Below are 24418 nucleotides of genomic sequence, written 5' to 3'. Positions count from 1 at the left end.
TCACTTCCAGAAAAGTCTCAGGCTCCTCTGCTTGTGTGACCTTATCAGGCCCTGAATTCAGCTTGTGTCTATAAGACGGGACAGGTCCAGCTTGGCTGGCTAATTACTTTTACTTTTTTCCCTGCAGTTTATTCAGGATGATAACATGGAGAAGCTTGAGGAAATTATTGAAAAATACCCTCGTGCCTTCCCTTTCTGGATTGGTCCCTTTCAGGCATTTTTCTATATCTATGACCCAGACTATGCAAAGACGCTTCTGAGCAGAACAGGTAAGAAGAGGGGGAAATCTCTGGGACCTATTCCTCCTAGAAGTGAAATGCATAAAACCCATAGGCAAGATTCCAAAGCAAAGATTGGTTTGGGGCCTTTAAGAGACACAGGAGCAAGTATGGGGAGGTGACAGGTTTCCTACCAATACTGAAGGGGATTCCCATATCCTCCCCAGTCCCTGGTCTTGTTCAGGTCTGCATGGGCACGTTGAGGTCAGAGAACCTGAAGTCTAGCTGGCATTAGCAGACTTGCCAGGCAAGGCTTCCCTTGGCCTCTGTGGGTTTTATGACTTCAGTGTCAGCAACACTTCCCACTCCTACCCCTGGTCTCGAGCATAAGTCTCAAGAAGGTGGGAAATCAGCAGTAACTCTACCTCTGCTGGTTCAGTATGAAAGCCTGAATGCTAGATCATTAATTTGCCCATCAAACCTCTTGATTGTGATCCAAATTTTAGCTTTCCTCTCCACATATTTCTCAACTGTGTCCCCTTTTCAGGTATGAGTCATCTACTTCCCCACCCAATCCTTTTTTAAGGCTTTCATTGTGGATTATTTCATAGCATAATACTAAAATGTCCAGTTTTTGCCCTGTCGACTTTGTCAAATGAAGGTTTTTATATTCCAATCTTTCCTGTGCATTGTATCCACCACTCCTAATGAAACCTAATAAAAGAAAGAGCCTTGCCTGGACTAGCTCCTTGTTTCCAGTCCCCCTGCTCTGATTTGTCTCATGTTCACCTGTTAAGGACAAGAACAGTAGAAACCTCCACTTTGGGGTTCACAAAAACACCAAGAGGCATTGACACCTCAGTACCTGGTGTCTACTGGCCCCTGCTCTGATCCTTAATTTGCCTTCTGTAAAGGATATATGTTGTCCCAACTATGGTTATGGAAACTTTGCAACCCTCAGGCAAACTCTGTTCCTGTTGGAGGAAGTGTAAACAAGGGAAGAATCAGGGTTTCTGTACTTGTCTGCCTCGTAGGGCTTGCTGTTCTCTGAAACTGAGCCAAGACTCACACAAGTCTTTCCCCAGGCTGCCAAAGGCGGCAGGAAGTAAGCCCTGGGCTCTCTTCTGCTCACTTTTTTGGTTGGTGCAGAAATGCAGAAAACTGTCACCAACTTGAACTGATAACGAATGCTCCCTCTAATGATGTCTTTTGTTTGCTCTGCTTGACTCTGCAGATCCCAAGTCCCAGTACCTGCAGAAATTCTCACCTCCACTTCTTGGTATGTATGTGCAAATGAGAGGTATAACCCACTCTCATTCAAAGTCCCCTTTCCATAGTAGAGCATGCCAAAGGAACTGAAATCTGAATTCAGAGCATAAAGAGTGTAAGGTAAAGCTATACTGAAAGTTATCTAGGGGAAAGATTGAAGGGGAGCTCTAAGGTCAACACAACACCACTTCCTAGAAAGCTTATTCATCCACTTCTGTCCCACAAAGTCTTATTCTCAAGGCAGCAGATATGTGAATCTGTCCCCTCTCTCTTTAAAACTGCAGCCTCAGCCGAGCACAGTGACTCATGCCTGTAATCCCAGCACTTTGGGAGGCTGAGGTGGGAGGATCACTTGAGGTCAGGATTTCAAGACCAGCCGGGCCAACATGGTGAAATCCCGTCTCTACTAAAACTACAAAAATTAGCCAGGCGTGGTGGCATGTGCCTGTAGGTCCACTACTCGGGAGGCTGAGACATGAGAATCGCTTGAACCCAGGAGGTGGAGGTTGCAGTGAGCTGTGATTGCACCACTGCACTCCAGTCTAGGTGACAGAGCAAAACTCTGCAACCCCCAACAAAAAAAAAACCTACCCAAACTGCAGTCTTAGCATCCCTATTGTTTTCTTTATCCTTCTCTCTTGTTTTCTTGGATGTTTTCCTTTCTTTTTGGAGTTCCTTCATTTCCACATGCAAATCAGTAAAATTTTGCTCTAGAGTTTGGCAATATTCCGTCAGCAGATAAACTAAGCTCTTTAATTACATAATTGGTATTTATGTTAAACAAGATGTGAATGAAAGAAAAGAATATAGGCTTGTATTAGGAACCACTTAAATTTGAATCTTGTCCCCTCCTGCACTGACTAGTTAAATATGATCTTGGGGAAGTCATTTAATCTCTCCCTATCTCAGTTTCCTCATCTTTAACTATAAGGATGAGAGTCACATTGCTGGGCTGTTATGAGGATTAAATGAAATACATATTTTTAGCACTACATGTAATGGCCACCATTGTATGAGTGACAGATCATGCGTCATGAGCCTGGAATGTTGTAAGCATTCAATAAATGGTATCAATTATGTATTAATACACTTTAAAGTCCTTTTAAAGCCAAATCCTAATGACCAGCCTGGCAATAGAGGATTGTGAAGCATTAGCCTTGATAAGTATTTCCACATAGTATCATTTATAGACCTGGGCTCAAGGAGGAAATATCAGGGGACAGAGTGGACACTCTTGTCTATTTTCTTGTGAATTTATGTTCATCATATAGTTTATGGATTGGTTTGGAGTGGAAAGGAATTCACTTGCTCTGTTACTAGCGTGAGCTAGGGAGTAGGTTGGCTGCCTTATGTATTCACTTTCAGTTAACCTCCACAGCAACACAGGGAAAAAGGTATTTAGTATCATAGTTCATTATTGAGAAAACTAAACCTCAGGAAGGTTTGAGTCACTTATTCAGATACTACATAGGTAGTAACTGGTGATTTCAGGATTAGCGTGCTCATCTTATAAGGCTTTGAAATTTATTAGACTTTGAAACTCTTTCTCACAATATTAAATACATCCATCCCAGAGGTAAGCTTCTAAATTCACCTTCATCTATTAAATTGCATTGTACATTAATACGAGTACTACTTTGATATTCCACTATTTCATGACTGCCTGTGGGTCATGGTTACTCCACGCTGCCTGTGTTCCTCATCTGTCTTTCATCTCATCTAATTAAATGGCATAAGGTTTTCTGCCTTTTATTTCTCAAGGAAAAGGACTAGCAGCTCTAGACGGACCCAAGTGGTTCCAGCATCGTCGCCTACTAACTCCTGGATTCCATTTTAACATCCTGAAAGCATACATCGAGGTGATGGCTCATTCTGTGAAAATGATGCTGGTAAGTGAAGGGGGAAAGTGCTCTGTGCATTGCAAAATGCTCCCAGCAATGGGCAGTATTAGGTATGTTTTGTGGGCCGTGAAAATAAAAAATCAGTTTCTAAAAATTTAACCAATGTACAAGTACTTATTGAACAGTAGGTATCTGTAAAAAATTTGTTATATTCTTTGAGTGATAATATTAATAAAAAGATCTGGTCCTCTGTCTTAGATATATTTTGAGATTTTATGGCAGCAAACCAAGTACCAAATGGTGATAGTTAGATAGTAAGTGCTATAGATGTGTTTCATGGAGGGCAGGTCTGTACAAACCTACCCCAAAGTCTGAGGAAACTGAGAGGCTGAAGAAAAAGGCTGACAGTTTCTTAAAAAGAAACATTCAATAGAGGCTTTCAAACAAAAACCATGGCTGTTTCACACAGTGGTGAGACAAGATGGTGGATCCCTGTGCCATTACCCTCCAGACCCAGGAATTATAGACCATGGGGAGGGGCATACATGCTTCAGAGGAAATTATTAATAGTAAGAACTTGCCCTAAGGGCAAGATTTATGGTAAGTACATGCTCTTACACAAGGAACAATCGATAAACTGGAAATCTCAGAGCATTGCTGGAGCTAGAGTTAACTGGAAGTCAAGATGGCAGATTAGCTTCCAGTATGGAGTTGCGTTAACCTCCACAAGGTGACAGGTAAGGATGGCAGGAGCAGCTATAACAGCTTCAGATTCAGAGGAAACTCAAATTTGCCATGAAATATAAGCTGGACTTGAATATGTAGGTAATATAGGATGAGAGTATTCAAGGCAGAGTGAGGGAGCATGAACAAAGGTTTGGAGATTGGCATGGACTTGCCCAGTGGCTATAAAGGACCAAGCAAAAGAGAATGTCTGTATTAAAGTTGCAGATGTGAATTTCCTCTTGTAGATGGTGGAGGATCATTAGGCCCTGATCTACACCTTTCAAAGGGGCAGAAGAACATTCCTGTGAGCGGTCTCTGACTTATAAATGAGTTCTATTCCAAAACTCTATTTGTATAATGGCTTTAATTTTTAAATCATATTTATTTTGAAATCAGACAAGTAATTCACTAATACACTTTCATCATAGACACCTCAAACACCACAAACAAAGACAAAGTTTTCCTCTCACTTCATGTGCAAACCCATCCCTGCTCCCGTACAAACCTCTGTTACCAGCTCAATGATTGGGTTCTCAGCCAAACTCACAGAAGCAATTTGAACCCGAAGTCAGCCAGGATTGTGGTAAAAACATCAGTGTGAGTTCTCAAGGCAGAGACCCAGCGACTGTGCAGCGCAGGCTAGTGAGAGAAGAGCATCCTTTTGTGACTGTAGTGCTGTTCAGGTGCAGCACAGTTTCAGATCCTCCAGTGATTGCGTTGGAGTTTTCTCTTTATTTCTCGGAGCGCTTCCTCCTCTCCTCATTTCTCAGCCACATATTTCTCTGTGATTTTTCTCACCCTTCCTTCCTCTGCTGCATCATTCCAGAGTTTCTCAAGCTTGGAAGCCTCCCTCCTGTTCTCATTTCTTCTACATTCACCATTTGTTCTTAGTAAAACTTACATAGTTGAGATAAAGGCTGTTTGACTAAACAATTTGCACTTAGGGAAAAGTTTTTAAAATTCTCTTTGCTTTTGTGGTTGCCAAGTCTCTGAAATTTTAAAAGTTCAGGTTGACTGATAGGTCTTAAGCTAGGGGCTAGGTGCTTAAGACCTATCGGTCAACCTGAACTTTTAAAATTTCAATTTATTTTAATTTTTACACAAAGTATGCTTATTATGCAAATACATTTTCAACCAGGGACCTTGTGACAGTTTTAAAATGTCAGGTAAAGCATTTCAAGCAGGATAAGTAGGTCTCTTTATGGGGAAGTTAAGCCAGGTCAGGCTTTGCTGGGGGCAGCTCCCTGCAGCAGCTCCTCTCCACACTTGCTCTGTTTCCCACTTTTGAATCCAAATGTTTTTGAAAATGTTCTGAGTTTATTTTAAATGTGGCTATGGTGGTTGAGAGCAGTGGCAGGGCACCTAGCAAGTTTGGAATTGAAGTTGGAGGAAGCCCTGGGGTAAACCCCTTGTAATTATGGGTCTTGTGTCAATGATTGCTTTAATGGAACTCTGGTCTGTTTGAAAGCAGAGTTATGGTAATAATTGAAAAGCCGCAGATCTTTAACTCAGCCATTTACCGTATATGCAGTTTTCTCCATGCTCCTTCTCACTCCGCTAACTGTATTTTTCCCTTCCTCGTGCCCTGTGTAAGCACATGGCTTATTTACTCATGTGACCTTTGGTTCCTGCTGGGTCAGGGTTGTCTCCATTAGATCATAAAAACAGGGTCAGGCAGGAGCCTTCCAATGAAGGCAGTTTGGTCATGGTGGTGGTGATGATGTTGGTCTTGACCTCCTGTGCCAGGATAAGTGGGAGAAGATTTGCAGCACTCAGGACACAAGCGTGGAGGTCTATGCGCACATCAACTTGTTGGCTCTGGATATAATCATGAAATGCGCTTTCAGCAAGGAGACCAACTGCCAGACAAACAGGTCAGTGGTGGGAGAGCAAAAAAGATATTTCTTCACATTTTCTAAATTGTTTATTAACACATTATCCCAACTTTCTCTTCTAGCACCCATGATCCTTATGCAAAAGCCATATTCGAACTCAGCAAAATCATATTTCACCGCTTGTACAGTTTGTTGTATCACAGTGACATAATTTTCAAACTCAGCCCTCAGGGCTACCGCCTCCAGAAGTTAAGCCAAGTGTTGAATCAGTACACAGGTATTTGTTGAGTTTGGGTTGCCCACGTCCATACGCTGTCATGATTGTACTGTGTCTGTCTAGAGGGATAAACCTTAATATGACAAGAGATAGAATCTTTGTTATTAATGGAGCTTTTATATAGACACTGCTCCAAAGAAATTTGACTTGAGTCCTTTATAAGACTTTGCTTCAACCATAGCAATAAGGCTTACCAGGAGTTTTATATATATATATATACATACACACACACACATACTATTTTTATTATGGACAATTATTAATACAAATATAAGTAGGCACTTAAGAGTTCCAAACATACATGGAATATGGCTTTTTGCACAGCAATTGCAGTAATAATAATGACAAGCTAAAAACATTCATGCAACATAGGAATGGAGAGAGGAACAGAGTAAACATGGGCATGCACCCAAAAGAATCTTGATTCAAAAACAGTTTTAGCAAGCATAAACACAAAAGTTGAAATAGATTAAGCTTTTTAAGCAATTCAACATCGCTTGTCATGAATGTCATAATGGAGAATACTTATAAGCAGTGAATTAATCCTTCATCAGCTTCACCACTTACTAGCAGTTGCTAGTAAGTTTCTTACTGCTGTTTCAGTGTCATCTATAAAATGGAGATTAAAAAAGAACCTATCTCATAGATTTGTTGTTACGATGAGTGGGTTAATATATATAAAGCATTTAGGACAGTGCCTGGCACTGAATAGATGTTAAATATAAAGTATATTTATGTCAAATGTCTTTGCTTCCAGGAATTTTGCAAGACACACCAACATATGCACATTTACACATACATATATGCATACATGCACATAGATATTATAAAGAGGACACTCAGAGAAGCAGGTTATAAACAATTTAAGGCATAAATGGGCGTTATAAATAGCAGCAGTTCCCAAGTCTTTCTGCATCATTGCACACACAGAAAATGTTAATGTTTGTGTGCTTCATTGGAGTAAACAGGAATGGATTTGGGGGAAGCTATACAGAACTTTGTAAAAAAAAATCTTTACTTTTTAAATATTATAGAATTATGATGAAAAAGCAAAATGCAAAGTGTTAGGGAAAATATTAAATGTTAAATTTATTCAAAACTTAAAACCTTTTCTTTTTTTTTTTTTTTTTTTGAGATGGAGTCTCTATCACTCAGGCTGGAGTGCAGTGGTGCGATCTCAGCTCACTACAACCTCCACCTCCCAGGTTCAGGCAATTCTCCTACCTCAGCCTTCTGAGTAGCTGGGATTATAGGCACTGCCACCACACCTGGCTAATTTTTTTAAATTGTTTATTTTTATTTAGTCAAATATATCAATATTTTATTTTATTGCATCTGGATTTTTAGTAATCACAAAAAGCCATTCTCTATTCCAGGGTTTCTCAACCCTCAGCACTAATGGCTTCTTGTATTAGATAAGTCCCTGTTGTCAAGACGTGTGTGTTATAGGATGTTTAGCTACATCCCTGACATCTACCCGCTCGATGTAGTAGAGCTCTGATAGTTGTAGCAACCATAAATAACTCCAGACATTATTGAATGTTCCCAGGGCCAAAGTTGCCCCCAGTTGAGAACCACTGCCCTGTACCCAGGTTGTAGAGAAAATTATTTATGTTTTCTTGTGGTACTTGTATAATTTCATTCTTTTAGTATTTAAATCAGAGATCTAAACTCCATTTAGAATTTATTCCTATATATGGTGTGAGGTGTTGATCTAATTTTTCCAAATGTTTATCCAGTTGTCCCATCACCATTATTTAAAAGTTTATCTTTTCAAGTGATTTGAGATAACCATCTTTATCACATTCTAAACGGATACATGTACTGGTATCTGTTTTGGATGAGAGTATATTTGGATGTTCTCGTGTATTCCATTGATCTATCTACCAATGTACTAGAATCACACTGTTTTAATTAAGGAGATTTTGTGGCTTTTTTCAACATTAATAGACCTGATTTTTAGAAAAGTTTTAGGTTTGCAGAAAAATTCAGCAGAAAGTACAGAGAGTTCTCATATTACCCATGTAACAAACCTGTACATGTACCCCCGTATCTAAAATAAAAGTTGAAATTTTTAAAATAGTAAATAAATATTACCTCTGTTCCATATTTTTGGTTTGTTTTTTTCTCTCGGCTCCTTCAATTACAAATATATTGGCATTTCTTTGCCTGTCTTCTATTTCATTCCATTTTATTTAATAACTTTTCCACGAAGATAAAATATTAGACTGAGGAAGAAAAGAATGATTGGTCACTTGCATCTAAACTTGAAATCATCTTAATTTTATTGCCCACGTACTGATGGAAACTATGTTTTTTATTTGTGTTGTTTATCTTTGGCGCTTTAATCAAAAGTCCCTTTGATGAGAAAATAAATCATCTGTGAAAATTAGATCTATTTAAACGTCTGGAAATCAGGCAAGATTTGAAGCTATTCATTAACCATGGCTTCTTTATAATTTATTTGACTTTGCTGTCACTTTGGTAATTGGAAACTATTTTTCTACCCAGATACAATAATCCAGGAAAGAAAGAAATCCCTCCAGGCTGGGGTAAAGCAGGATAACACTCAGAAGAGGAAGTACCAGGATTTTCTGGATATTGTCCTTTCTGCCAAGGTAAATCTTCTGAATTTCTAAGCCTGCTCAAGTGACCAGTTAATTATGTAAGTAGGTGGGTAAGTGGGAACGGGATGGAGAGACAAGAATAAAACCGATTGACTAAATTTAACTGTACTTTGAATTGATGAGTAGCTTCATGCAATTTGAGACAAAGAGAATTCTGCAACTCTGTCGCTAGAGGAGGGTTAGTAAAGACTAAACGAACGATTTGACAAGATTTGGGGATTGTCATATGGATACATGGATTTTAGGGCATCATGAAAAAATGGTCACATGGATAAACGTAAAAATTGTGATGATAAGGTCCTGGGAAATCTGAGACTTTGAAGAGAATATCTAGGGCCTGTTGATTGAGGGCCCTCTGTGTAAGGCCTGCTTTTCTTATCTAACCTTGGTTCTCCTTTATGCTTTGGGCAGAATGTGGTTTATACCACATATTTGTCGAACTGAATTAAAATTTAAACCCCTATTTAAAACTTGGATTTTTCCCCTAAAATCATTATTGTGGTCATATCTCCAAACATTTATAAACTGGCATTTTATTTAAAATATCTGTATTGTACTTTCTAGGATGAAAGTGGTAGCACCTTCTCAGATATTGATGTACACTCTGAAGTGAGCACGTTCTTATTGGCAGGACATGACACCTTGGCAGCAAGCATCTCCTGGATCCTTTACTGCCTGGCTCTGAACCCTGAGCATCAAGAGAGATGCCGGGAGGAGGTCAGGGGCATCCTGGGGGATGGGTCTTCTATCACTTGGTAAGATCTGCACCCCTAAATTTTCCTCCTAGTTTTCCCCCTGAGATTTTGCTTTATTTTCTGTGCTGGTACCTTAGTGACCCTAGTGCCTCAGGATATGTGTAGGTGAAACAGAAGAAGTAGGCTACTTCTCTGTTCTTTCTTTTTTTTTTTTTTTTTGAGACAGAGTCTCGTTCTGTCGCCCAGGCTGGAGTGCAGTGGTGCGATCTCAGCTCACTGCAAGCTCTGCCTCCCGGGTTCACACCATTCTCCTGCCTCAGCCTCCGAGTAGCTGGGACTACAGGTGCCCACCACCACACCCAGCTAATTTTTTGTATTTTTAGTAGAGATGGGGTTTCACCGTGGTCTCGATCTCCTGACCTCGTGATCCGCCCGCCTCGGCCTCCCAAAGTGCTGGGATTACAAGCGTGAGCCACCGTGCCTGGCCCTTTTCTGTTCTTTCTAAAGAGAGCTCCAAATTATTCTCTTGTCTTTTGGGAAAAAAAAAAGTTTATTTATCCATAAATTGTCTGTCATTGTTTTTCTAATCAATGGTGTGGGAAATGTCTTATTTCTTTATTTCACCTTGGCTCTGATGCATTGGAAATGAGGACTTGATCCCTGTGCTGGCACTTAGAACTTAAACGATCGGGTTCCAGTGGAGCTCCTCTTCTGAGAGGGCTGAATGATTAGCTGCATTATTTAAGGCTCATTGGAGACATCTTCTCCCATCCGCTTGTCACCAATTTTATTCCTCAGGATTGATTTTAGACTTCAAACATAATATTAGATGATATATACTACAGTTAAGTTTAGCAAATATGGACTGAGGACATTTTAAATACTGAGATTTTTTATGACTACAATTTATTGTGGGCCCTGTCTTCGATGAGCTCATGGTCTAATACAGGAGAAAGGAGACAGACCTCCAAATTGCAGTGTAGCATGATGAGGGCAATGATAGAGATATGTGCTGGCTAACACAAAGACATAGAAGACAGGTACCTACCCTGGCATGGGAGCTCAAGGAGACTTCCTTGACATTTGCGCTGACCATTACAGGATAAGTAGGAGTTAGCCAGGTGGAAACTGTCATCTCTATCTTGCTAGACTTTAAGCATATATTGCTGTTAATAAAGCCCAGGTTATGCTGTTTGCAAAGATAAAATATGTTCCTGACATAATCTGGTCAAAGGGACAGAAAGATAGAAATACTAAGGACAACTCAGCAGCATGACCAGATAAAAAACACCATATTTCGTATGCAAAAGTCAACTCAACTGGAACATTTGTAAAACCAAATTTGACATTATAAAAGTATATTAGAGATCTCATTTTATAAGGAAATAGAAGCCCTTTCCTACCATAAGCTAAAGATTTAATCTGTATAGCACAAAATACAATGTTGAGTAATCATTTTTAATTTATTTCTTTTTTTTCTTTTTTTTTATTATTATACTTTAGGTTTTAGGGTACATGTGCACAATGTGCAGGTTTGTTACATATGTATCCATGTGCCATGTTGGTGTGCTGCACCCATTAACTCGTCATTTAGCATTAGGTATATCTCCTAATGCTGTCCCTCCCCGCTCCCTCCGCCCCACAACAATCCCTGGAGTGTGATGTTCCCCTTCCTGTGTCCATGAGTTCTCATTGTTCAATTCCCACCTATGAGTGAGAACATGCGGTGTTTGGTTTTTTGTCCTTGGGATAGTTTGCTGAGTATGATGGTTTCCAGTTTCATCCATGTCCCTACAAAGGACATGAACTCGTCCTTTTTTATGGCTGCACAGTATTCCATGGTGTATATGTGCCACATTTTCTTAATCCAGTCTATTGTTGTTGGACATTTGGGTTGGTTCCAAGTCTTTGCTATTGTGAATAGTGCCACAATAAACATACGTGTGCATGTGTCTTTACAGCAGCATGATTTATAGTCCTTTGGGTATATACCCAGTAATGGGATGGCTGGGTCAAATGGTATTTCTAGTTCGAGATCCCTGAGGAATCTCCACACTGACTTCCACAATGGTTGAACTAGTTTACAGTCCCACCAACAGTGTAAAAGTGTTCCTATTTCTCCACATCCTCTCCAGCACCTGTTGTTTCCTGACTTTTTCATGATGGCCATTCTAACTGGTGTGAGATGGTATCTCACTGTGGTTTTGATTTGCATTTCTCTGATGGCCAGTGATGATGAGCATTTTTTCATGTGTTTTTTGGCTGCATAAATGTCTTCTTTTGAGAAGTGTCTGTTCATGTCCTTCACCCACTTTTTGATGGGGTTGTTTGTTTTTTTCTTGTAAATGTGTTTGAGTTCATTGTAGATTCTGGATATTAGCCCTTTGTCAGGTGAGTAGGTTGCAAAATTTTTCTCCCATTCTGTAGGTTGCCTGTTCACTCTGATGGTAGTTTCTTTTGCTATGCAGAAGCTCTTTAGTTTAATTAGATCCCATTTGTCAATTTTGGCTTTTGTTGCCATTGCTTTTGGTGTTTTAGACTTGAAGTCCTTGCCCATGCCTATGTCCTGAATGATATTGCCTAGGTTTTCTTGTATGGTTTTAATGGTTTTAGGTCTAACATTTAAGTCTTTAATCCATCTTGAATTAATTTTTGTATAAGGTGTAAGGAAGGGATCCAGTTTCAGCTTTCTACATATGGCTAGCCAGTTTTCCCAGCACCATTTATTAAATAGGGAATCCTTTCCCCATTTCTTGTTTTTGTCAGGTTTGTCAAAGATCAGATAGTTGTAGATATGCGGCATCATTTCTGAGGGTTCTGTTCTGTTCCATTGATCTATGTCTCTGTTGTGGTACCAGTACCATGCTGTTTTGGTTACTGTAGCCTTGTAGTATAGTTTGAAGTCAGGTAGCATGATGTCTCCAGCTTTGTTCTTTTGGCTTAGGATTGACTTGGCAATGTGGGCTCTTTTTTGGTTCCATTTGAACTTTAAAGTAGTTTTTTCCAATTCTGTGAAGAAAGTCATTGGTAGCTTGATGGGGATGGCATTGAATCTATAAATGACCTTGGGCAGTATGGCCATTTTCACAATATTGATTCTTCCAACCCATGAGCATGGAATGTTCTTCCATTTGTTTGTATCCTCTTTTATTTCATTGAGCAGTGGTTTGTAGTTCTCCTTGAAGAGGTCCTTCACATCCCTTGTAAGTTGGATTCCTAGGTATTTTATTCTCTTTGAAGCAATTGTGAATGGGAGTTCACTCATGATTTGGTTCTCTGTTTGTCTGTTATTGGTGTACAAGAATGCTTGTGATTTTTATACATTGATTTTGTATCCTGAGACTTTGCTGAAGTTGCTAATCAGCTTAAGAAGATTTTGGGCTGAGACGATGGGGTTTTCTAGATATACAATTATGTCATCTGCAAACAGGGAGAATCTGACTTCCTCTTTTCCTAATTGAATACCCTTTATTTCCTTCTCCTGCCTGATTGCCCTGGCCAGAACTTCTAGCACTATGTTGAATAGGGGTGGTGAGAGAGGGCATCCCTGTCTTGTGCCAGTTTTCAGAGGGAATGCTTCCAGTTTTTGCCCATTCAGTATGATATTGGCTGTGGGTTTGTCATAGATAGCTCTTATTATTTTGAGATACGTCCCATCAATACCTAATTTATTGAGAGTTTTTGCATGAAATGTTGTTGAATGTTGTCAAAGGCCTTTTCTGCATCTATTGAGATAATCATGTGGTTTTTGTCTTTGGTTCTGTTTATATGCTGGATTACATTTATTGATTTTCGTATGTTGAACCAGCCTTGCATCCCAGGGATGAAGCCCACTTGATCATGGTGTATAAGCTTTTTGATGTGCTGCTGGATTCGGTTTGCCAGTATTTTATTGAGGATTTTTGCATCAATGTTCATCAAGGATATTGGTCTGAAATTCTCTTTTTTGGTTATGTCTCTGCCAGTCTTTGGTATCAGGACGATTCTGGCTTCATTTTTAACTACAAAAATTGTGTGTATACATGTTATATATATATGTATGTGTGTATATATATATGATGTACAGCATGACATTTTTATATATGTATACATTGTGGAATGACTAAGTCTATCAATGGACATGTTCATTAACTCATACTTATGATTTTTTTTGTGTGGTGAGGACATTTAAAATCTACCCTCTTAGCAATTTTCAAGTATATAAATTGTTATTAACTCCAATCACATATTGTACAATGCATCTCCTAAACTTATTCCTCCTGTCTGACTGAAATTTTGTATCCTTTGACTAACATCCCTGTAATCCCCCATTCTCCCACAGCCCCTGGTAACCACTGTTCTACTCTCTGCTTCTGTGAGTTTAATGTTTTAGATTTCCACGTGAGATCATGTGGGATTTGTCTTTCTGTGCCTGGCTTATTTCACTTAGCATAATGTCATCCAAATTCATCTCTATTGTCATAAATGACAAGATATTTGTCTTTTCTATGGCTAATTGTTAGTCCATTGTTTATATATATACCACGTTTTCTTTATCCATTTATCCAAAGATGGACACTTAAGTTGATTTCTATATCTGGGCTATTGTGAATAATGCTGCAATGAACATGGGAATGTAGATGTCTCTTCAACACACGGATTTCATTTCGTTTGGTTGTATATCCAGAAGTGGAATTGCTGCATCATATGGCAGTTCTATTTTTAATTTTTTGAGGAAACTCCGTGCGATTTTACATATGGCTGTACTAATTTACATTCCAAACAAAAGTGTCTAAGGGTTCTGTTTTCTCCACATCCTCACCAATATTTGTCTTTTTGGTAATAACCATTCTAATGGGCATGAAGTGACATCTCATTATGGTTTTAATTTACGTTTTCCTGATGATTAGTGATGTTGAGCATTGTTTTATATACCTGCTGGCCATCCATATCTTGTTTTTAGAAATGTTATTTTAGGTTTTTCTCATTTTTAAATCTAGTTATTTGTTTTCTTGCTTTTGTGTGAGTTCCTCATATATTTTGAATATTAACCCCTTATCAGATATGTCATTTGCAAACATGTTCTCCCATCCTTTAAGTTGTCTCTTCACTATGTTGATTGTTTCCTTTGTTGTGCAGAAGCTTTTTAGTTTGCTGCAAAACCATTTATCTATTTTTTCTTCTGTTGACTATACTTCCAGAGTTGTATCCAAAAAATCATTGCCAAGAATAATATCAAGAAACTTTCCCCTATGTTTTTTTTCTAGTAGTTTTATGGTTTCAAGTCATATGTTTAAATCTTTAATCCATTTTGAGTTGATTTTTGTATATGGAATGAGATAAAGGTCCACTTTTATTCTTCTACTAGTGCATATCCAGTTTTCTCAACACCGTTTATTGAAGATACTGTCCTTTCACCACTGTATGTTCTTGGCACCTTTGTAGAAGATCAGTTGACAATAAATGTGTGGGTGTATTTCTGGACTCTTTATCCTGTTTTATTAGTTTATATGTCTCTTTTTTTAGAAGCACTATGCTGTTTTGGTAACTAGAGCTCTGTAGTCGATTTCAGATCAGGTAGTATGATGCCTCCAGCTTTGCTCCTTTTGCTCAAAATTGCTTTGGCTATTTGAGTTTTTTTATTCCATACAAATTTTAGGGGTTTTTTTTCAATTACTGTGAATAATGCCATTGGAATTTTGATGGAGACTGCATTGAATCTTTGGATAGTATGGATATTTTAACAGTATTAATGCTTCCAATTAATGAACACAGGGTATTTTTCAATTTGTGTTTTCCTCAATTTCTTTCACCAGTGCTTTTTTCTTAATTTAATTGTTTTATTTCCATAGAGTTTGGGTAACAGGTGGCGTTTGGTTACGAGTAAGTTCTTTAATGGTGATTTGTGAGATTTTGATGCACCTATCACCCGAGCAGTATACACTGTACCCAATTTGTAGTCTTGTATCCCTCACCTCCCTCCCACCATTTCCCCCAAGTCCCCAAAGTCCATTGTATCATTCTTACGCCTTTGCATCCTCATAACTTAGCTCCCACTTTTGAGTGAGAACATATGATGTCTGGTTCTCCATTCCTGAGTTACTTCACTTAGAATATTGGTCTCCAATTTCCATCCAGGTTGCTGCAAATGCCTTTATTTTGTTCCTTTTCACAGCTGAGTAGTATTCCATGGTATATACATCCCACAATTTCTTTATCCACTCTTGATTGATGGGTATTTGGGCTGGTTCCATATTTTTACAATTGCAAATTGTGCTGCTACAAACATGCAGGTGCAAGTGTCTTTTTCATATAATGACTTCTTTTCCTCTGGGTAGATACCCAGTAGTGGGATTGCTGGATCAAATGGTAGTTCTACTTTTAGTTCTTTAAGGAATCTCCACACTGTTTTCCATAGTGGTTGTACTAGTTTACATTCCTACCAGCAGTGTAGAAGTGTTCCCTGTTCACTGTATCCACACCAACATCTATTATTATTTGACTTTTTGATTATGGCCATTCTTGCAGGAGTAAGGTGGTATTGCGTTGTGGTTTTGATTTGCATTTCCCTGAACGTTAGTGATGTTGAGCATTTTTTCATATATTTGTTGACCATTTGTACATCTTCTTCTGAGAATTGTCTATTCATGTCCTTTGTCCATTTTTTGATGGGATTATTTGTTTTTTTCTTGCTAATTTGTTTGAGTTCCCTATAGGTTCCGGATATTAGACCTTTGTTGGATGTATAGGTTGTGAAGATTTTCTCCTACTCTTTGGGTTGTCTGTTTACTCTGCTGATTATTTCTTTTGCTGTGCAGAAACTTTTTAGTTTAATTAAGTCCCACCTATTTATCTTTTTGTTGTTGTTGTTTTTTGGAGTTATTTTGTTTTGGCTTGGTTTTGCATCTGCTTTTTGGTTCTTGGTCATGAAGTCTTTGCCTAAGCCAATATCTAGAAGGGTTTTTCTGATGTTCTAGAATTTTTATGGTTCACATCTTAGATTTAAGTCCTTGATCCATCTTGAGTTGATTTTTGTATAAGGTGAGAGATGAGAATCCAGTTTCATGCTTCTACATGTGGCTTGCCAATTATCCCAGCACAATTTTTTGAATAGGGTTAATATTTGCTTTATATATTTAGTTGTTCCTATTTGGGGTACATATTTATTTACAACTATCATATCCTCCTGATTGATTGACCCCTTTCTCATTATATAATGGTCTTCTTGTCTCTTTTTACAGTTTTTGTCTTAAAGCCTAATTTGTCTGATAAAAGTTCAGCTACCTTTGCTCTCTTTTGGTTTCTATTTGCATGGAATATTTTTTCCAACCCTTCACGTTCACTCTGTGTGTGTTCTTAAAGATGAAATGAGAAACTGTAGGGGCATATGCTTGGGTCTTGTTTTTTTCATTCATTCATTCTGCCACCCTTTTGATTAGAGAATTTAATTCATTTGTATTCAAGGTAATTATTGACAGACAAGGACTTATTACTGCCATTTTGTTAATTGTTTTCTTGTTGTTTTATAGATCTTTTGTTCCTTTCTTCTTCTCTTACTGCTTTCCTTTGTGATTAGGTGCTTTTCTCTAGTGGTATACTTTGATTTTTACTTTTTATCTTTTGTTGCTCTACTATAGGTTTTTGCTTTGTCGCTACCATGAGGCTTACATAAAGCATAGTTATAAAAGGCTACTTTAAACTGATAACAGCTTAACTTTCAACACTTAAAAAAAACTATACACTTTTACTCTACCGACTGCCCTCCATTTTATGTCTTTGATGTCATAATTTACCTAGTTTTGGAGATGTGTCCCCTTATTGTGTATCCCTTATCAAATTATTGTAGCAACAGTTATTTTTAATAGTTTTGGCTTTTAACTTTATGCTAGAGATAGAATTAATTAACATACCACCACTACATTGTTAGGGTATTCTAAATTGACTGTGTGTTTACCTTTATCAGTGAGATTTTTGTTTTCAGTTTTCATGTTGTTAATTAGTATTCTTTCATTTCAACTTGGAGAATTCACAGTAGCATTTTTTAAGATGGGTCTAGTAGTGGTGAACACCCTCAACTTTTGTTTATCTGGAGATGTCTTTATCTCTCCTTCATTTTGAAAGATAACTTTTGTTCCATGATTGAAATGGACAAAATTGTTTTTTTAATTATGAAAGTGCCAGGGTAAGCAGAATTACTCTTTTTTTCTTTTTTTTTTTGAGACCGAGTTTCGCTCTTGTTGCCCAGGCTGGAGTGCAGTGGCGCAATCTCTCGGCTCACCGCAACGTCTGCCTCCCCGGTTCAAGCGATTCTCCTGCCCCAGCCTTCCTGAGTAGCTGGGATTACAGGCATGCACCACCATGCCTGGCTAATTTTGTATTTTTAGTAGAGATGGGGTTGTTCCATGTTGGTTAGGCTGGTCTTGAACACCCGACCTCAGATTATCCGCCCACCTGGGCCTCCCAAAGTGCTGGGATTACAGGTGTGAGCCACCGCGCCTGGCCAGAATTACTCTTATTTATCCTGAGCTTGAGGAAGAAAGAATTCAAAATTAAAATTTCACATTACCTAATGGCCAAAGCCTGCATTCAAAATAAGTAATCAGAAAAACATATAAAACACAATAAGGTAAACAGACTAAATATATGCAGTCATTTTATGGAACCAATCTGACTAGGTAGGATGCAAATTAAAAAAAAACTTTATTCTTCTTCCGCTTATAAACTTTCAACCTCCTTTGTGGAGCAAGTTCTTTTTATCTCTGGGGAAAGATCCTGAGTAAGTCTCATAGAGTTCTCATTCATTTAAATCACAAGAACAATCTTATGTCAGTAATTAAACTGTCTGGCCCAGTGTAATAATGAAACTTCCAAATACTTATCCACTTGAGCTTTTCTTTCCATCCCAGCTTGGTACTTCTTTGGTCCTAGAAGCCAGCAGTGGGCAAGGGGTTTATTATCGACTTATTCTTACTGACTAGCTCCCCAATACCCAGTAGCTGCTGTTTCTGGCCCTTCCAGGAATGGTTTTGGGAGGAAAGGGGATAAGGAGTAAAGGGCTGGTACTATTGTGATCATGCCAACGCTTGGTGGATATTCCATGCTTCCCTTTCTCTCAAGAGGAAACTCCCTTTCTTGGAGACTCTCTCACTAGAACTTTCCAGTGGTGATTCAGGGGACAAGAGAATAATTGTCCTTAGGCAGAGACTTTTTCAAGCTGGTCCCAGAGCTTCCCCTCTTGCCAGTTAATTGGTTCAAGGACACAGTTGCACATCCTTGCCTTGCCTCTGCTGCTGTCCTCTGCCTTTCTGTCTGTTCTGAGTTACAGCCTTTCACATCAGTCCTATACTCCCCAAACTCCAAGGAGCACAAGTCAGATCATCTAAGTGATCCTCTTGAAACCTCTTGTTTAAGATGGGGGAAGCACCCTTCCTTTTCCATGGCACTCTGGCATTCCAACAACACTTTAAAGAATTTTTTCTCTCAAAATTCTTAAGCCTCTCCTCTTTAATCCTTCGGCATTTTTATGCATTATTACTTTATATGATGAGCTAAGAGTTACAAAACTGGTTTTTAGAAATCTCCTTAGCAAATGTTTTACTGGTAGTTTAGCAGCTCACTTTATAATAAGGATACATGATATATTTCTTTGGTTCCTCTGCCTCTGGGACCACAGCTCATCCTGAGGCAGAGAGTCCCATTTTAACATTCTGTTACATAAACCAGTGGCAAAATGGCTTTAACCTGAGGGTAATAATTACCAGGAACAAACAGAAAACAGAAAAAAAGTAAACTGGTTATGATGTCTGAGTCCCTTCCCTCCCTCATCCTCACAGGGACCAGCTGGGTGAGATGTCGTACACCACGATGTGCATCAAGGAGACTTGCCGATTGCTTCCTGCAGTCCCGTCCATTTCCAGAGATCTCAGCAAGCCACTTACCTTCCCAGATGGATGCACATTGCCTGCAGGTCTTTACATTCTTTTCCTAAGCAGTTCCTAGAGGCTGTGGGATCCTGGAGACCACAGTGGCAAAGATTAGTGAGTCTCTTAGCACTTGGAGAAGTCAAAAGATAATTCTAACATGTGGCTTAGGTTTAATCACCTTTGAGGAGCTCAGAGGATAATGCTTTGGTCAGACGTGAATTTCAATGACTTTCCCGAAGGCACATAGCCAGTTGCAGCAAAGCTAAGCCGAGAATCCATGTCTCTGGAATTCCAGCCCAGGGTCTCTTCCATTGTGGGACATCATTTCTAAGATAATCTTTGTTTGGCTGAGTTTGAGACCGAGCTGAAACTTCATGGAAAATAGTACCAGTGTCTTCATCTGAAAGACCAACGGGGGTCTTTGGCCTCATCATCATAATATCACCCTTATAAATGTATAACATTTAATAGTTAATATAGAGCCTTCAAACCCATTATCTCATTTTTCCCCTTGGAATCCAATGTTAACAGATGCTTATACAATGATTTACAGTTTACTGAACACTTTTAAATACTTTTGATGTGGCCAAAAATCCAGAGGCAGCCCCAACGTGTAGATGACGTTAACTGATGTGAGCAGAGCCAGAACTCGTGCAGAGGCCCTGAGTCTGGAGCCTAGAGCTCTTCGGAACAACACAGGTTTCTGAGCAGGGCTTACAGGAAGCAGAGGGGTCATGTGAGACATATTATCTGATGCAATGTTCTATTAATTCATGTCTTCGGAGGCAAGCCAACAGGATTGCTTTTGGCAAACACCTACAGCCTGTTACTGTAACTTTGCTTACAGACCCAGAGTTAATTTCTGGAAACTAGAATTATTTCTGGAAACCAAATAACCCTCAAATTCTCTCTCCTTTGTTTCGTACTCTGTTTCTCCCCAAACCACATGGATATTTGCCAAAATTCTCCACTTTCCATATGTGAACAGCACGAATGGAAATTTGTCACGGGATCTGCATGATGGAATCACAGTTCTGTGTGTGTGTGTGTGTGTGTGTGTGTGTGTGTGTGTGTGTGTGTGTGTGTTGTGTGTGTGTGTGTGTGTGTGTGTGTGTGTGTGTGTGTGTGTGTGTTTTCCTCTCGAGACAGAGTCTTGCCATGTAGCCCAGGCTGGAGTACAGTGGCGTAATCTCAGTTTACTGCAACCTCTGCCTCCCAGGTTTAAGCAATTCTCCTGCCTCAGCCTCCCGAGTAGCTGGGATTACAGGTGCACACCACCACGCCTGGCAAATTTTTGTATTTTTATTAGAGATGGGGTTTCACCATGTTGGCCAGGCTGGTCTCAAGCTCCTGATCTCGAGACCAGCCCTCCTCAGCCTCCCAAAGTGCTGGGATTACAAGCGTGAGCCACTCGCCCAGCCAGTTCTGTGCTTTTATACCCAAATTATCTCCAGGAGTGCTTAATAGTCCATTAATAGGTATTTAGGCCAGGCACAGTGGCTGACGCATATAATCCCAATATTTTGTGAGGCCAAGGTGGGAAGACTGCTTGAGGTTAGGAGTCTGAGACTAGTCTGGGCAACATAGGGAGACTATGTCTTTACAAAAAAAAAAAAAGAGAGAGAGATAGCCAGGCATGGTGTTGCATGCGTGTATTCCTGCCTACTTGGGGGACTGAGGCAGGAGGATCACTAGAGCTCAGAAGTTCAAGGTTACTGTGAGCAATGCTCATGCCACTGCTCTCCAGCCTGAGTGACAGGCCAGACCCTGACTCTAAACAAAAACAAAAAACACATATTTAAGTAATTTCTAAACATAGCAGAAAACATTAGCATGGTTTATCACTTTGACATGACACCAACAGCTACTTAAGATAGAATCATGAATTAAGTAAATCGTTGTGTGGAAAGCTAAGGTGCCAACCCAAGCCGCATCTTCTTAGGTGCTCCTCACTGGTGTCATCAGCTACAGCAGGCAGAGCATTGCCAGGAGCTAGCTCTTCCCTTCAAGAACAAAAGTCTTGTTTAAGAGCAGTATAACAGTAGCCCCCAACTTGCTCTTTCTCCCGCAGTCTCTTTTATTTCCCTCCTTTCTCAGGGATCACCGTGGTTCTTAGTATTTGGGGTCTTCACCACAACCCTGCTGTCTGGAAAAACCCAAAGGTATGATTCTCTCTTGTACATAAATACTTCCAAGAACTAATGCTGTGCAAGTCACTTTTTGGTAGCTGAGCACAGAAGTGGCTATATAATTAAGGGAAATGACACAAATTAAACAAAAATAAACATAAAAGCCAAAAGAAATGTAAAACTATTCTATGTTCTTGAAACACTCTTGACGCGTATCAGTGATTTCTTTCATGTAAGCCACTAAGGTTTAAGATCTATTACATGTAATAGGAAGCTGGAGTATATGGCTCTGTAGCAATTGGCCACATAATCATTTTGACTTGATTTTCTAAGTGGATGCATCTCCGTAGTGAAAATCATACCACTTGCCATAGTATTTTTCTTTCCCTGGGTATCAGACAAATGAGCTGTGAGGCTGCAAGGTCTGCAGGTCTGAAGGTACACTGCCCAGTGTAGTAGCCACGGGCCACATACGGCCACTGAGCACGTGAAATGTGGCCAGTTGGAATTGAGTTGTGCTGTAAGTGTAAAATACGTGCTGGATTTTGAAGACATAGTACCCGAAAAAGATGTGAAACATTTCCTTTTAGTCATTATTTATATTGATTACAGGTTAGAATGGTAATTTTTGGTTAAATAAACTCTATTAAGATTAATTTCACCTTTAAAAATGTGGCCAGCAGAACATTTTAAATTACACATGTAGATCACATTATATTTCTATTGATCGGTGCTAGGTGGTAGGTGAAGAAATGTGTTCATGTTGTTTGGGGGATGGCGGTGGGGTTGTCCTCTCATTTCAGGTCTTTGACCCCTTGAGGTTCTCTCAGGAGAATTCTGATCAGAGACACCCCTATGCCTACTTACCATTCTCAGCTGGATCAAGGTGAGAACAATTTGAAGTTGCTGAAAGTACCCAAAGATGTTTACTTGAGAGTAGTTTATTCCTTTCAGCTCCTCAGCTCTATAAATTCTTCCAGGGAACCGTAGGTCTTGGTGCCTATTTGAGCCCCAAAGGATCTGTTAGTTTTACAAAGGATAATCCTATTCTCTGTCACATCCTTTTTGGCCACGCCTCAAAAGCAGTCCCACAATGTAAGCTACTGCTCATAGGCTCAATGCAGTCTACCTTCAAAGCAAGAGAAATAATTTCATGAGTAACTCCAACTGCCACCTTGTTATAGGGAAGGCATCATGTTGGAGCTTCCCAGCTCACATTCTCACAGTGAACAATTTAAGTCTGAAGTTCAAGAGTTTCAATGGCATTTGGTGGAAAAATATCACTTTACTGTGTACTTCAGACTTCTTGTGCTAGTATTTTACTATAGTCAGAAGAAACATCATTTTTTCAAGTATCACTTTCTTTCCCACTTGTCTTCAGGAACTGCATTGGGCAGGAGTTTGCCATGATTGAGTTAAAGGTAACCATTGCCTTGATTCTGCTCCACTTCAGAGTGACTCCAGACCCCACCAGGCCTCTTACTTTCTCCAACCATTTTATCCTCAAGCCCAAGAATGGGATGTATTTGCACCTGAAGAAACTCTCTGAATGTTAGATCTCAGGGTACATGATTAAACATACTTTAAGTTAAATTTATAGCTAATGATCCAAGCAGATAGAAAGGGATCAATGTATGGTGGGAGGATTGGAGGTTGGTGGGATAGGGGTCTCTGTGAAGCTACACATGATCCAAAATCATTTCTAGGTACACAGTGTTGTCAGCTAGATCTGTTTCTATATAACTTTGGGAGATTTTCAGATTTTTTCTGTTAAACTTTCACTACTATTAATGCTGTATACACTAACAGACTTTCATATGTTTTCTGTTGTTTTTAAAATAGTTTTCAGAATTATGCAAGTAATAAGTGCATGTATGCTCACTGTCAAAAATTCCCAACACTAGAAAATCATGTAGAATAAAAATTTTAAATCTCACTTCACTTAGCCTACATTCCATGCCCTGACCAATCCTACTGCTTTTCCTAAAAACAGAATAATTTGGTGTGCATTCTTTCAGACTTTTTCCTATACATTTTATATGTAGAAATGTAGCAATGTATTCATATAGATGTGATCATTCCTATATTGTTATTGATTTTTTCACTTAATAAAAATTCACCTTATTCCTTATCATGGCTTTATGGTATTCTGTAATATGAATGTACTATAATTTATTTAACTATTTTCCTTATTGGGCATTTAAGTTATTTCTAGTTTTAAAAACATGCTTGTCAATGGCAACAAAAGCCAAAATTGACAAATGGGATCTAATTAAACTAAAGAGCTTCTGCACAGCAAAAGAAACTACCATCAGAGTGAACAGGCAACATACAGAATAGGAGAAAATTTTTGCAACCTACTCGTCTGACAAAGGGCTAATATCCAGAATCTACAGTGAACTCAAACAAATTTACAAGAAAAAAACAACCCAATCAAAAAGTGGGCAAAGGATATGAACAGACACTTCTCAAAAGAAGACATTTATGCAGCCAAAAGACACATGAAAAAATGCCTATCATCACTGGCCATCAGAGAAAAGCAAATCAAAACCACAGTGAGATACCATCTCACACCAGTTAGAATGGTGATCATTATAAAGTCAGGAAACAACAGGTGCTGGAGAGGATGTGGAGAAATAGGAACACTTTTACACTGCTGGTGGCAGGAGAATCACTTGAAGCCAGGAGGGGGAGGTTGCAGTGAGCCGAGATGGCGCCACTGCACTCCAGCCTGGGCGACAGAGCAAGACTCCATCTCAAAAAAAAAAAGGACACCAAACTTCTCAATCTTAATGTTGTCATCTATGTGGTATCTTCCATAATCTCTCCCAGACAGAGTCATCTTTTGCTGATATGATTGCACAGTATTTTTTGTTTATACCATTATAATCTCATTAAT

General features: G+C 39.1%; 1 protein-coding gene across 6 annotated transcripts in view; it reads left to right on the top strand.

Annotated features, from left to right (window-relative positions):
* The window catches only part of LOC116473121 (cytochrome P450 4X1), a 94492-nt gene extending 70842 nt beyond the window's left edge, over positions 1-23650 (top strand). For all 6 annotated transcript variants that reach the window (XM_058442404.1, XM_058442403.1, XM_058442402.1 and 3 more), the window contains 11 exons: positions 128-269; positions 1453-1497; positions 3249-3376; positions 5801-5928; positions 6012-6166; positions 8678-8784; positions 9358-9548; positions 19301-19434; positions 21488-21552; positions 22323-22405; positions 22901-23650. In XM_058442404.1, the coding sequence (XP_058298387.1) occupies positions 128-269; positions 1453-1497; positions 3249-3376; positions 5801-5928; positions 6012-6166; positions 8678-8784; positions 9358-9548; positions 19301-19434; positions 21488-21552; positions 22323-22405; positions 22901-23075 (1353 nt within the window). In that variant the 3' untranslated portion in view covers positions 23076-23650. The remainder of the gene's footprint in view (positions 1-127; positions 270-1452; positions 1498-3248; positions 3377-5800; positions 5929-6011; positions 6167-8677; positions 8785-9357; positions 9549-19300; positions 19435-21487; positions 21553-22322; positions 22406-22900) is intronic.
* The last annotated feature ends 768 nt before the right edge of the window (positions 23651-24418 follow it).

Source organism: Hylobates moloch, unplaced genomic scaffold, assembly GCF_009828535.3.
Source record: "Hylobates moloch isolate HMO894 unplaced genomic scaffold, HMol_V3 SCAFFOLD_8, whole genome shotgun sequence".
Classification (NCBI taxonomy): Eukaryota; Metazoa; Chordata; class Mammalia; order Primates; family Hylobatidae; genus Hylobates; species Hylobates moloch.
This window is presented reverse-complemented; position numbering and strand designations above follow the sequence as displayed.